The sequence below is a fragment of the Podarcis erhardii genome (genome assembly GCF_964252035.2).
Source record: "Podarcis erhardii genome assembly, chromosome: 17".
Classification (NCBI taxonomy): domain Eukaryota; kingdom Metazoa; phylum Chordata; class Lepidosauria; order Squamata; family Lacertidae; genus Podarcis; species Podarcis erhardii.
The window spans coordinates 27,388,182-27,402,931 of record NC_138515.1 but is presented as its reverse complement, the minus strand read 5'-3'; the positions used below and the strand labels follow the sequence as shown (position 1 = coordinate 27,402,931).

Genomic DNA, 14,750 nt, shown 5'->3' with positions numbered 1-14,750 from the left:
AGGACCAGGGGGGAAATAAATGGGAGAAAGCTGTGGTGAATTTAAACGTACAGGTGGAGTCTCCAGGTTGCCAAGTAACAAATGGTTCACTTAAATTTTGACCAGTAGATTGACTTGCTTCCTGAATCCAGACAATTATATAATTCCAGTCTAGCACTAATGGGTGGGGAAAAAGTGTGTGAAACAAAACTGGAATCGGCAAGAATGAATAGCACTTACTGAGTACTTATTTTAGCAGCCTTCCCTAACCAGGTGCCCTCTAGATGTTTTGACCTCATCCTTGATCATTGGCCATGCAGGTTGGTGCTGGTGAGAGTTGTACTTCAAAACACTAAATTGGAGAGGCCTGATTCATAGGGTCACTTTTCCCAGCAGAGCTGCCCTTTTATGGGCAGCCCTTGCGTAGAATTCTAAAGACCTCCCAACCTCCAGTAGCATAATGCTTTTATAAGAAACAATTAAAAGCAGCAAATTAGCTAGCTTCTGTGAAACTCAAAATACAGCTTGTGAGTTGGTTAGTTCTAATAAATATATTGCTCTGTTGCTGCTGCATGGTTTATTCCTGACCTCATTCAGTATGCCACTATTGAAATAACATTTTTAAAATTTGGATTAATATTAACAAATTTCATTCAGCCGCTAATGGCCCAATTAAGGAGGATTTTCACTTCAGCTGCTTCCAGTGGGCAGGCCAGTAATAGGCACCATATTTGGATCAATTGGCTTTGGAGAGTAACTACAGATCGGCAAATTAGTCAGTTTCCAGTCTAATGCTGCTTTCAGGTGTTTCCATTCTTTTGTTTGCTATTGAAACTTAATTGGAAGATCTGGGAAATGTGAAAAACATAACCGCACAATCCTAACCATGTCTCCTCACAAGTCCTGTTGAATTTGATGGTGCTTACTCTCAGGTAAATGGAGTTAGGATTGCCACTGAAATTGATCAGCATTATAAGTCCAGAAATGGAAGATCAGCTCACATCAAATTCTCAAGCATCAAGAGGACCTAAAAATCCCAACTTTTCATACCAGATGTGGTTGTGGAGACCAGAGACAGATGACAGTTCTATCCAAAAGTTGAAGAAGGTTTCGTAGAGCTTTCATTCTCATTGAGTATCTATTCTTGTTGTCTCTAATGAAATAGGTATTATGGGCTTTTGAAGCACTACTTAACATGCAAACAATGGGCACAAAGATGATGAGAGCCCCCGCCATGGGCAACGATGTCAGTTTCATGCCACCATCAACTCACTGAAATAACATGAATCTGACCCCAACCTTAGAAAAGTTGTGGAGGATCCATTATCAGATATATCAGGAATGAGGAACCACACATGTTCTGTCATATTCCACATGTTGTTGACCTCTAACACCCATTAATCATGACCACTGCTCATGTTGGCTGGGGCTGATGGGACCTGGAGTCCAATAACATATGGAGGACCACAGGTTCTTCACGCTTGGCATATGGTATGAAAAGGGAGGGAGACATTTGTATGTCCCACTGCCAAGTGACACAGGTAGGGTATTGCTGAATCTAGTACAGTTGTTTCCTACTTTCCTGTCTCTTTAGTGAGGTGACATCAGTAAAAATGGTCACTAAGAATCTAAGGTCAAAAGGCCATCAATTAGTGATCACTGAAGGAGCACTTGCTCCCTTACTTCTCTCCTCATGCCAAGATCTGTAGAAAAGGCCCCTTTAATCATGGAAACATGGACCTTTTCTGTCATGATTGCTCAGCTTTGGAACTTTACGCTATGGCTATATGAAATTTCCATCTTAGGAAGAACTTCCTAAGAACACAGGGAGAAAAATATGCTTCCCTCCCAGATGCCTTTAGATATTTATAAGTTTCCAAAGTTTGAGAGCTTGTGGAAGCAAATCATGTGCCCCCTCCCCTTGAGTGATTGACACTCCCCAGAGAGGCCTAACCCCGTGGCTGATTCTGTCCCACCTTCTAGAAATGTTTGTTGACTTTCATGTCTATGAAGAGGTAATTAAGGTTGGCCTTATTGTACTGTTTGTTTAGTCTTGGTCTACTGGATTTTAACATTCCAAGTGTTCACCACCACCACCACCACCACCTAAATCTGTTTTATCAAGGCTGCAATATTTACTATGTAATCCTAGGCATGTTTACTCAGAAGCAAGTCCTATTGTGTCCTGTGGGGTTTACTCCCAAGTAAACATGTTTAGGCTTAAGAAGCCTCACAGCTGAATCCTAACAATGTCTATTCAAAAGTAAGTCCTGTAGAATCCAATGTTCTTACTCTTGGGTAAATGGGGTTAGCTTTGCAACCATAGTACAGCAAAACACCACTCAAAACATAATTAAACTGATAAAACAGTCCATTGCATGAGTTGACACATTCTGTGACAACAGCAGTCTATAACTGTAACACCCTTTCTGCTCCCAAAAACCAGATCCTACTCATTGACAATTCAACTTAATAGTTTAATAGCAGTTGAAAGTCCCCAACTATCTGACATTCTTCATCTACCACCTATAGTTTGCAATTTGCTATTTCTTCTGGCCCTAATATTGTGTCTAACGCTAAAGGTAAAGGTACCCCTGCCCGTACGGGCCAGTCGTGTCCGACTCTAGGGTTGCGCGCTCATCTCGCTCAAGAGGCCGGGAGCCGGCGCCGTTTGAAGACACTTCCGGGTCACGTGGCCAGTGTGACGAAGCTGCAGCTGGCGAGCCAGCACCAGCGCAGCACACGGAAACGCCGTTTACCTTCCCGCTATAAAGCAGTACCTATTTATCTACTTGCACTTAGGGGTACTTTCAAACTGCTAGGTGGGCAGGAGCTGGGACCGAACGACGGGAGCTCACCCCGCCGCGGGGATTCGAACCGCCAACCTTACGATCAGCAAGTCCTAGGCACTGAGGTTTTACCCACAGCGCCACCCGTGTTCCGAAAACGCTAGCCATAGTTAGCTAACGCTAACTATGACTAATTTCACAAAGCCATCCTTAGAAGCCACGTCTTGGAGTTGACTCAACTGAAATTAATCATAGTTAGTGTGAGTGACAGTTTGTTGCTGTAGACAATCCAAAAAATCATGGGTAACCAAACACAAACCAAACACTTCCAAAATTCCCCTGACCAGAGGAGTGCCTGAGGCTTATTGTAGCTTGTTCCTGCACATGCATATCTGCTAAACCAGATGTCCTTTTTGCCACGGAGAACCACATGTGTTGGTGGGAAGCAACTCATGCCAGTGGCCAAATCCAGCTATGGGCAGAGCCAATAACACACACATGCCAGGGTGAGTAAATTTGGTTTCTCTAATATTACCATATTGCCAATCTTATATTCAGTTCTTCACATTTCCAATTTACAAAGCAAAATTGTTGTTTAAAGTGGGCATGAAAATTTATCAGTATTTTAGTATGAAAGTCTCCTAATAAAAAAAAGTTTGGGATGCAGTTTTGTCTAATATACACATTTCCCCAAAGCAATATTCCCTAATACAATGCATTGTTTCAGTATATATGCACACTTTAGAGAAGCATATGCATTTTTCTACACATTACCTAGCTGGAGAACTGCATTGCAAAATTCAGAGAAAATTGAACTTTGAAGGCTAGCTGTGCTTCACTTCACATATTGTTTTGAAAATTGCAAATTTGATAAGCAAACCTTGAAATGTGTACTGAACAGACTTTTTCTCCTATCCCTAGCACACACTCCTACACACACAGACTCCATTGTAATGGGGAGGAAGGGACAAGGGAGAGTCATCTCTCAACGCCCATCCCTCCCCATCACAGCCTTCAAAACAGCTGTTTGAGTATTACTCTCCACATGCCTTCCTCCCAGCTGTTTGGTGGGCTGAGAGAAACATGATTTCCATGGGGAGGAAACTGCACTGGTGTGACTCCAATCACAATTGTGCTTCCCCTCAGGCAGAGAATTTAATTGGTGGTGGGCACCCAGTTGGGCCATGGGTTGCTAACATGTGTGCTAAGCCATGTTTTAGTGTGACATGTAAACACTGCCTGTGTGTGTGTGTGTGTGTGTGTGTGTGATGCTCTTCTGGAGAAAATTATACATCATTGTCCTGGGACTCTTCCATGATGTGCCATCTGGGCGCATGGGAGGCAGCTGTTTGGTTGTGCTATAAATTGCCATCTTAATAGGGCACAGCATTTGTGAAGCATTGCTAGCTGCTGACTCTAGAAAAATGTTTTCCTTTGCGTTCCTGTTCTTCCAGTCTTTTCTCCTTCTCCTCAATCATGTTCCCATTATGAAAAAAAGAAAACGTATGCAGCAGTTAAGAAAAAAAAAAAGATGAAAGCTTGATCTTTTTGCAAAACTGGCTTTGTTTTGGCAAGAGGGAAATTAACCCCATCTTAAAAGTGTGAGATATTGAAGATACCTTGCAAAGTTAAAACCTTTTTTCTGCCTGTAAATCACCCTGAGATTCTGAACTCCGATGCATATTCCGAATCCCCTTGAGCAAAACCAATGACAGCTTCTGACAGCACAATTAATGTATTTACCGCTGATATTTTTGAATTCTGGGGACTTCAGAATGTTGGTCCCATTGGTGATTTTCAGGAATGGCTAGATTTGGTTTCCTTTCACCCTAAAACATTGCATTTAGCAAAAACTAATTAATTTTTTTTTAAGAACAAAAAAGCAACATCATAAAGTGATGAAGGGAAATCTGCCCCACAAAATCTAAGTTCTAGGCTGTGCAGTCTTACAGGCACTAACCTCATCTGATCACAGTCAGTAGGACTTACACCTGAGGAAATTGGTAGAAATTCAGCTTGAACCTTGTTCCCAGAAACCAGAAGAATGAACGCAGAAGTAAGGATTGTGGACTTACTTTGGAAGGCACAACTATTAGAGGGAGAATTTATTGCACATTAGATAAATATTTAACATTGCATAATCTTTTCCTGCATCTTACTTATTTTAGGATGTGGTGATGTTCAATCCTGCATGTACACAGCATATGCAGATGTGGATGGATTATAAGTGTGCCATGGGATACTTATTGTCAGAAAGGAATGGGATGCTCTCTCAGTGTAGGGCTGGGTTTCCCAAACTTGGGTCTCCAGCTGTAGTTGGACTCTATTTCCCATCATCCTTGACCACTGATCCTGTTAGCTAGGGATGATGAGAGTTGTAGTCCAACAACAGCTGGCGTTTGGGAAACCCTGGTGCAGGTTGTTTCAGGTTGCTGAACTTGCAACAGTGTCCCTACTTACGGAAAGACATATGCACAAGCAAGCATACAGGTAGAGACTTCTGGTGATTAGTTAAAGCTGTGTTTGCCTTATGGGCTACATTGCTGAGAAATACAGTGCACAGCTCCCCGTGTTTCTGGCATGGAATGCTTAGATAATATATATCCTGGTTTGGAAGACATGAGTCAGCTTTCAGGTTACATATTAAAATTACCTACATGAGCTTGCTGGGAACAAACAATAAACTCAGAGGAGACTAGCTTTCAAATAAAGAGGAGATGTGTTCTTCAGCAAAAAGCCTGAACAATACATTCTGCTGATGGGTATCTTTACATTTTAATAGGACGATGTAGTGAAAGTGTTTCAAAACTAGCTGGAAAACTAGTTTTACGGCAATTTCCTAGCTTCACATTGCTTCTCTCCAAATGCACCTTAGCTCAGTCCTTGACCTAAGGAAAGAAAGCTCTTTTAAAAAACGTCATCACAATCAGCTTTGCAAGAGCAGCCAGGAGAGTCTCTCTTTCTCAAACTGTATCCTCTGTTAAAGCAAACTTTGGTTATGCAGACAATAGGATATTGTGTGTTTGACAAAAACTCCAGCTTCCACTTTTTCCGACAGAGAAAACTAACTAGGAACTTCAGACTTCAAGTCATATGCAGGCCAGCCGTGTCAGGAGGCCATGTAGACATTTTAATACCAAATATAATAGGGATAAAGGGACACAGGTGGCGCTGTGGGTTAAACCACTGAGTCTTGGGCTTGCCAGTCGGAAGGTTGGCAGTTCGAATCCCCGTGACGGGGTGAGCTCCCGTTGCTCGGTCCCTGCTCCTGCCAACCTAGCAGTTCAAAAGCACGCCAGTGCAAGTAGATAAATAGGTACCGCTCCGGCGGGAAGGTAAACGGTGTTTCCATGCGCTGCTCTGGTTCGCCAGAAGCGGCTTAGTCATGCTGTATGCCGGCTCCCTCAGCCGATAAAGCGAGATGAGCGTCGCAACCCCAGAGTCAGTCACGACTGGACCGTATGGTCAGGGGTACCTTTACCTTTACCTATAATAGGGATATATGGTGAAGGACTGGAAGCCCAGGTGTACACTCCGCACAGATGATAATATTAAGTACCGATAAGTAATATTAAGATAAATATTAAGGCATCCCTTATTGTCTACGTGCATTTATTCAGCAGCATTTCTGTTCTTCCTTGTTTGCCTCACTTCGACAAGGTTTCCATTTTTGGAAGGAAGTCTCCTTCCCTCTGATAGCTTCCTTGACTTTATATATTAACTGTGACCTACCAGTTGAACACTGACAGGCTGGAGGTTCAGTTGGGCTCCCTGTGACCAATCCATTGGTAAGGTGAATTTTGTTTGCTGATAGGCTGGGAAACAGAAGGATGGTAGTTGACCTGCTTAGGTTTAATAGCTTAATCCCCTTTTCTCCCTCTTTTTTTAATCTTTAGCCTGCACTGTCGGCACCTTCAAAGCATCGGTGGGAGATGCTCTGTGCAGTTCCTGCCCTGCCCACAGCTATTCTTCCACACCAGGCTCCAGTGAATGTGCTTGCCTGACCCGATACTACCGTTCGTCTTCAGACACCTCCGACACCCCCTGTACCAGTAAGTACCTGGGAGCAAGTGGGTTTGCTTTAAACCTTCTTTCCATTGGCCCCTGCTTCCTGCAATCCTCCTTTTAGCTCCTGGGCATTATCCCTCTGTCCTGGCCCCAAATTTGGTCTGTTCTGGCTTTATTCCCCTTAGCTCCTCTGTGCCCCTTTCCCATCTGTCCATGGCCTCAAGTCCTTCCTTGCTCCTGTCCAATTCTATTCAGGGCTATATTTCAATGGACATCCTTTGGGACTCACTCACTGCTTCACAGACATGGGAAAGGTTTTTACAGAAGATGCAGTTGTGTGTGACCGAGAACAGTAGCTGATTCCTTATCCGAAAGCTGCTGGGATTCGCCCCTCCCCACACTGCTGTTTATCTGCCTTCTTTTAGGGAGGTATCTGGCAGTGTTTGAGACACAGAATCATCCATGAAGGATTTTTCATTTTGAATGCCATGGTGCCTGTCCGTGGCAGAACGTATTGCAACTGATACTCAGGCTATATTGGAAACAGCCTTTCCTTCTGAATAACCAGAAGAATATGCTGCTTCTCTACATGGAGATTTCGCTTCGTTTCATTATTGTGGCTACTACCCTTCGGCCTAAATGCTAGATGCAGCCCCCTGCTTAATTTCATCTGATTCCAGGGCTATTTCTAGGAAGTCATCTCTCTCCATTGCCCCACCCGCTGACCCACCCATGAAAGGCCACCAAGGAGAGTAGCTGGTTGGGCATCGCTGTTGGAAAATGCTCTTAGCTTCCTCCATCAGTGTCACCCATGTTCCCCAGTGGGGCTGGGCGATATCTGGTTTTCAACATCACAATATATCACTAGCTAAACATGGCATTATATCGATATATCACAATATATACCTGTGGTGGCAGAGGGCTTCCCCGCGGTGGTGAAGGGCCTTAAAATGTAATGGAGGAGTAGATTTAATAAAAATATTAAATAAACTTCCATATAAAATGCTTAATATATTTTCAACCACTTTCAGTAGTTCAAGAAGTGATTTACTAGTCAATTTGCATCTGCTTCCTCACTCAGAGGCCTAAGTACAACCTGTGCATGCATAAGTCCCACTGAGTTCAACTAAACTTCTACTTTCCTGGGAGTAAGCCTCATTGAATTCAATAAGGCTTGCTTGTGAGTAGACATGCATTTGCTTGCACTGCTTACCGAAAAACACCCTCCCATCATTCTCACATAGTGCCCAACCTCCCATTTCAGCATAAGACAGCAAGCTAAATCTTCTCCCCTCCACCCCCCCAGAAGCGCCCCCCCAAAAGCCCTCATCCTACCAATCTTTCCCTTTTTATCAGAGGGAGGGAGGGCAAGCAAGCAAAAAGATACTCCTTTAAATAAAAAAAAATTAACCCTTTTTAATATGGAGGAAAGCTATTTAGGGGGAACCAACAACATAAAGACCACCAGAAAATAAAAATACCCCCCCCCCTTTTTCCCACTGGTGGAGGTGAGTATGAGGGAAGAAAGAAGTGCCTTCCAGTTCTTTGTTTACTTTGTTTTGTTTACCTTGCCTCTTTGATTATTAGCCATGGGGGGGGGGGGAGTTTCCTCCTGGATTGTTAGCAGGCTCTGCAAAATTAGCTGAGCTCTAAGTGGAAAGATACTGGTGAAGCTGAAAGGGTTTGTGAGGGCTTATTGTTATTTCTTATCGGTTAGGAGGAAGGAGGGAGAGAGCCAACAAAGCTAGCGACAAGGTGCCTGCAAATTATCAGCAAATTATCTGCAAATTATCTGTAAAGTATTGGTTCAGCTGAGCTACCCCCTGGGAACTTGTCAAATCTCCGCCTTTTGTTCACCGGTATATTGCCTTGTTGAAACACTTATCACAATGTTATTTCAATACCGGTATAGCATAGCCCTATTCCCCAGCCTTCCTTTCCTGCTCTGGTGGAAATAAAAGGTGTGTCTTCACCCATATCTCTCTGTAGGAATAGTTGTAGTATTGGTCTGAAACGGTCCACTGCTGCATTTGTAGTTAGCTAAAAGGGGAAAGGCAGTTTTGAGGGGAAGAGGCTTATCATTAGCAGCAGAAGTTGCCCAGGAGGCTGCTGGCCAGGGCCCACAATTTTTTAGCACACCCCCCTCCACAAAATAATAAATAATAATAATAATATCCTCACACTTGGAGAGTCTGCTTTGGTTAGACGCACCATAAAATTTTGTCCTAAGCAATTACAGTGGAACCTCGGTTGTCAAACATAATCCATTCCGGAAGACCGTTCAACTTCTGAAATGTTCGACAACCAAAGTGAAATTGCCAGTTGGCAAAATCCATTGAAAAAATGGAGAAACGCGCCTCGGAAGCCGTTCGACTTCCGAGTTGCCTTCGAAAACAGAAGTGTTCACTTCCAGGTCGTTGGCTTTCGAAAGCCGAAACGTTCAACTTCCAAAGCGTTCGACAACCAAGGTTCCACTGTAGTATTAAGAAGTGTAAAGACTTTCCCCTTTATTTCTTGAAGTGCATTGTGAACCCTCTGAAACACTGCAGCTGCCTTTTTGCATCATTTTATGGGGGGAGAGTTTCTCCTCAGTTCTCAGGGTCTCACTCTCTGCGTTCCTTGCAGGCACCCCATCTGCCCCTCGTGACCTCAGCTATGAGATCATTGGATCCAACGTCCTCCTGACCTGGCGCCTCCCAAGGGACTTGGGTGGCCGAAAGGATGTTTTCTTCAATGTCATCTGCAAGGTGTGCCCGACAGGCTCCCCGGGGCCTTGTGTTCGTTGCGGGGACAGCGTCCAGTTTGAGCCACGCCAGGTGGGGCTGACAGAGAGTCGGGTGCAAGTCTCCAACCTCCTGACCCGCGTGCAGTACACCTTTGAGATCCAGGCAGTCAACCTCGTGACGGAGCTCAGCCCAGATGCTCCACAATTCGCCGCCATCAATGTTAGCACCAGCCAGTCAGGTGAGGAGTGCTTTTGGGGGAGCCCCATTCTTTGCTTTGCCACCTCTGTTTTGTCTTCCTGGTCTTGTTTGGCATTTCTGTTCAAGCAATGACTCAAACACCAAAGTGTATTGCCAGTATTTGCTCTTTAGAGTCTCACACCACCCTAAAGTATCACCATCATACTTAATATTCATAAAGGACTTTCCATACATTATCTAGCTCTAATTCTTACAACACCTCCATAAGATAAGTCAATGTTACCGTATTGGCCCGAATATAAGCCATACCCAAATATTAGCTGCACCCTTAAAATTCATGGGGGGGGGGGGGAGAGAAAAAGACAATATCCAGATATAAGCCACAGTCACTCACACCTGTTCCGTTTTACCGTATGTCTGTTTCAGTAGCGATATCATAAAAGCCAATTTTTGTAAGGTTGCGAATTCAAGCAGCATTTTAACTTTTCACGGTTGGAATTTGGGGGGGGGGGGGAAGTGAGGCTTATATTCAGGCCAATATGGTATTATCCTCCACACAATAGATGCGGGAGGCTGAGGCTAAGTAAGAACAGGGTGGGTTGCCTAAGAGTATAAATTCATGGAAGAGGTAAGATTCGAACTGGGGGCTTTCAGATTCATAACTCAGTCTCTTGCAGGGTTTTTTTTTTTTTTTTTTTGGTGGGGGGGATGCCCCAGTGCTTCCTCCATGAAAACTCGCTCCTTTATTCTGAATCAGAGCAAACAGCATTCTGCAGGAAACCCAAATTGCCGTTTGTTCCAGTTCAGCATTGAAAAGTGGGGGTTTGAGGGGAAAGCAGAACAAGAACAAGAACAACAAGGTGCTCAGATGTGAAACTGAGAAAGTGCAGCCATGTGCCTTGAAAGTGCAGGGCAAGAAATATTTTTGTGGATGAGCCCTTCGTCTGGAGGACCACAGGAGTTGGGTATGTCAACAGCCACATGGGTCAGAGGAGCAGGTGTTTCACTGTGAGGCTTTGGCAGGGGGACCTCTGAGCATCAGGCCTGATGCAAAAATGAAGAGCAGTTTCTTGGATTCTGTGGCTGTCTCCAAACAGCATACAGTATTTTCTGCTCTATAAGACTCACTTTTTCCCTCCTAAAAAGTAAGAGGAAATGTGTGTGCGTCTTATGGAGTGAATGCAGGCTGCGCAGCTATCCCAGAAGCCGGAACAGCAAGAGGGATTGCTGCTTTCAATGCGCAGAGATCCCTCTTGCTGTTCTGGCTTCTGAGATTCAGAATGGTTTTTTTCTTGTTTTCCTCCTCCAAAAACTAGGTGCGTCTTGTGGTCTGGTGCATCTTATAGAGCGAAAAATACGGTATATATTTCCTACACCTCATATAATGGCGCAGTTCTAAAGCACATTGTAGGGAAATGTAGGGATGCCGCAAATCTCTGTGATCTCCCATTTCCAGAGCAAAAATAAAATAAGCATTTTTGCTTTCGTGGATGAATGTTAGGAACATTTTTGTTGGAACCACAACAGCAGCTGACATTAATGCAGTCTGTTGCACAGAGAAATCAGTTGCACGTGTGGTGTAAGCAGAGATTCTGGTCTACGTGATACGGTTGTCTGTGTTTTTGCATGTCAGATATGCATGAGTAAGTCTTGAGATGCAAGCCACCGTACACACTTTTAGTGACTCTACAGTAAATTTGACTATTTATTGACAATTGTTACCAACACTTGACCATCACTATAAATAGAGAAGATTTGCTCTGCACTCACTGTGCATATCATAGGCCCAAACTTCTTCTCCTGCCAACCTAGCAGTTTGGAAGCATGTCAAAGTGCAAGTAGATAAATAGGTACCACTCCAGTGGGAAGGTAAACGGCGTTTCCGTGCGCTGCTCTGGTTCACCAGAAGTGGCTTAGTCATGCTGGCCACATGACCCGGAAGCTGTACACCGACTCCCTCAGCCAATAAAGCGAGATGAGCGCCGCAACCCCAGAGTCGGCCACGACTGGACCTAATGGTCAGGGGTCTCTTTACCTTTACACCAAGCAAGCCAGTCTTGATACAGAAGATGAGCTATTTCTTCTCACAGGTAACCAGGTCCCACGTTCTTTAGAGTTTTATATACCATCACCAGCATGAAGAAAACAATAAAGTCTCCGCATTTTGCTATTCGGTCATGAGTATATCAAACAATGGGCCTTTAAAGCATGCAAAGTATGTGAAATTGTGTTACTGGACTGTGGCTACAGTATAAAGCAAGGACAGGCATTGTAATTCCATCGGCAGTTTTGAATGGGGACTGTAATGCCCCTTTAAGCCTATTTTGGATATGATTATACAAGTAGTCCATTACTGTGGTTGGGATCCATTTTACAACAAACAAACAAAACCCCAGAACAATTGCACCCCTGCTGTAGCAGCTGACTGGCAAACATTCTGTGCCTGGATTCAGGAAGGTATAAATATCTACGAAAACAACAGGGCAGGTTTTGCACATTCCTAGGAAGAAAATCCTGCAAGGAAGAAACATTATTAGAAGAGGATGTGTCAGGTGGTCCCCTCCATCTCCTGCTCACCGCTGTTGTTTTGCCTGACCCTCTGCTACCTTTCAGTTCCTCTTCCCTTTCAACTTCCTCGTTTACCTTTTCTGTGTCACACTTGCTCTCTTCCTTCTCCCAGCTGCCTTTTGTCTTGTCTCTTCCTTTCCGCGCACCTTTTCACTTCCCATCAGCTTCTGTCCTTGGCAGCCCATATTTCACGGCCTTTTAAAACGAACGTTGCAACGATGCACCAGCCTGTCTGTCTCCGAAGGGAAAGCATATGAGAGGTTGACAAAAGGTAAAAACTATGTGAATCGCTAGTCTGAACCGCAGAAACGCATGCAGTCTCTAGGTCTGCGCAATGCCGGAAACCTTTATCAAAATGTCAGGGAGCCAAGTTGTTGCTGAATTTCAGTGGTGGGTGAAGCATTGGAAGCGGTAAAGCTGCATTTTAGGTGTCACCTGTATAGATAAAAGAAATTCAGTTGGTGAGGTGGAGACTTTCTCATCAAGGTTTGGAGGCTGGCTCTCTAAAGATAAATATTGTGGGATACTTGTGGAATTCAAGGTTAGGTGGCAACCATTTTTAGACACATCCAGTTGACACATCATCACCAACGTGCGGGTCCTTTTGGACCTGGAAGAAGGCAGAACAGGGACATTCAACTGACACAGATGGGGGCCAGGAACAGAACCCCTACATGAAATGTATTTGCAAATTCTTGTATGAAATGACCAAATCTGCATTTTTTTAAGGAACTTGGAAGCGGCCTTATATTATTCTGGGTCGGATCGTTCGTCCATCTAGCCAGGGGTACCAACAAGATTTTCTGAGCCTGGTGCACTGTGCCTAGCCTAAGTGCTTTCTGTTGCACTTACCAGAGAAGAAATAATTTTGCATACAATTTGCAAACAGTTTATGTCACGTGCAAATTTGTATCCACTGTTGTAGGTGCGGGTGTGGCGCTCTCAAAAATAAATCAAGTGTCACACACAAGTTATAAGGTGTCCAACAGACAGAATATCAGCAGGTGAAATTTTCCCCATAGTTCCATGCTACAAAAGGCTTGCTCTGTTTAATATCTGCCTGCCCCATATTTGTGGTTTTGGTCACCTCCTGCTTTGGTCCAAATCTCAGATGAGCATGCCTCACATTGCTGTTGTGAACATACAGAAGGAGATATATAAAATGGCTGAAAAAGACGACAGTGCTTTTTTACTTACAGGCATCACATTTGTACTTTGTGGCATAAAATTTTGCCTCTTTGAACCAAAATTATGCATGTTTTGTCCCGTCCCCTAAAAAAAGAGAAAATAGTACACCTCCAAGGCTTCAACCGATCTTAACATGGACCGATTATTGTGTGTTTAGATGCACACATCCCAATTATAATCAAGTGAGCTTACTCCCAGGTTGGTGTGCACAACAGACCCTGTTATCATGAACTTTTCCGCCCCTTTCCCACAAGAAATCCCAGACTGCAATCCTGTACCCACTTACCTTGGGTTAAGGCCCATTGAACATAAAAAATATTACTTCTGAGTAGACATTCATACAGTTGAACTGTAAGTTAATTATCCATTACATTATTTATGAGTGTCTGGTCCTTAGTGGAGATGCTTAAGCCTCTTTGCAAAATATTCAGTTTGCTGCTGCTGCTGCTGCTCTTCTTCTCTTCTTCTTCTTCCTCTTCCTCCTCCTCCTCCTCCTCCTCCTCCTCCTCCTACTCCAGCAGTGAGGGGATTCTTTAACAGTAGATTCTGCAGAAAGTAACTTAACAAATGTGCAGGGGATGAAGAGGCAGGGATTCCTGGTATCCAAGCAACTCACTTGTCAATCACAGCTCTGATTTCACTCGTTAGCTGAAAGCACTGAAAGGCACCATTCTGCATTTCAAGTTTCAGCCAAGCTCAACTTCTGAACCCATTCTCCAAGAGCATATGCGCAAAAACCTGGAATGTGATACCTGCCTTGAATACTGAGATAACCTTGGTGTGGATGTTCAGGATACCATAGCATAGTTCAGGTTTTAACCACCGTTTGGCCCTTGCATCTGTTTTGCAAAGGGGGCCAAGGTGGGAGGCGGCAGTATTAAAAAGAAATGCAAAACAGATTGTAATGCAACATTCCCAGAGGCTGAGCCCCTTGTGCTTTGTGAGCAATAAATCCTAATGCTAACTTACTGATAAGAAATTATGATAAACTTTAATAAATCATAAGTCTATCACAAGGTAAATGAGTATTATTGGAGTGGAAAAAACAGTAGAGCACACAGGACTAGAGCTGTGGGTGGCCAAACCAGGAACCCATCCTGGAGTTCACATTCGCCATTCCAAGGTGGGTCCCCTCAGTCAGGAGTCTGAAAGTGGAGGTACACCTTGAGATGGGGATGGAGTTAGGTGCATGTGCCTGTAATGAAACAGGTTCTGCTCTATTAACCAAATCTGGGAAGAAGTCCAAATTCCCAGCATGGAGGCCAACCCAGAGGCTGATGCTGCCCCTCTCATT

The 14,750-nt window shown here is 44.0% G+C and overlaps 1 protein-coding gene across 4 annotated transcripts in view; it reads left to right on the top strand.

Annotated features, from left to right (window-relative positions):
- The window catches only part of LOC309332108 (ephrin type-B receptor 5), a 163,021-nt gene that overhangs the window by 109,325 nt on the left and 38,946 nt on the right, over positions 1–14,750 (top strand). For all 4 annotated transcript variants that reach the window (XM_081844905.1, XM_081844906.1, XM_081844903.1 and 1 more), the window contains 2 exons: positions 6,665–6,820; positions 9,402–9,740. In XM_081844905.1, coding sequence (XP_081701031.1) covers positions 6,665–6,820; positions 9,402–9,740 — 495 coding nt within the window. The remainder of the gene's footprint in view (positions 1–6,664; positions 6,821–9,401; positions 9,741–14,750) is intronic.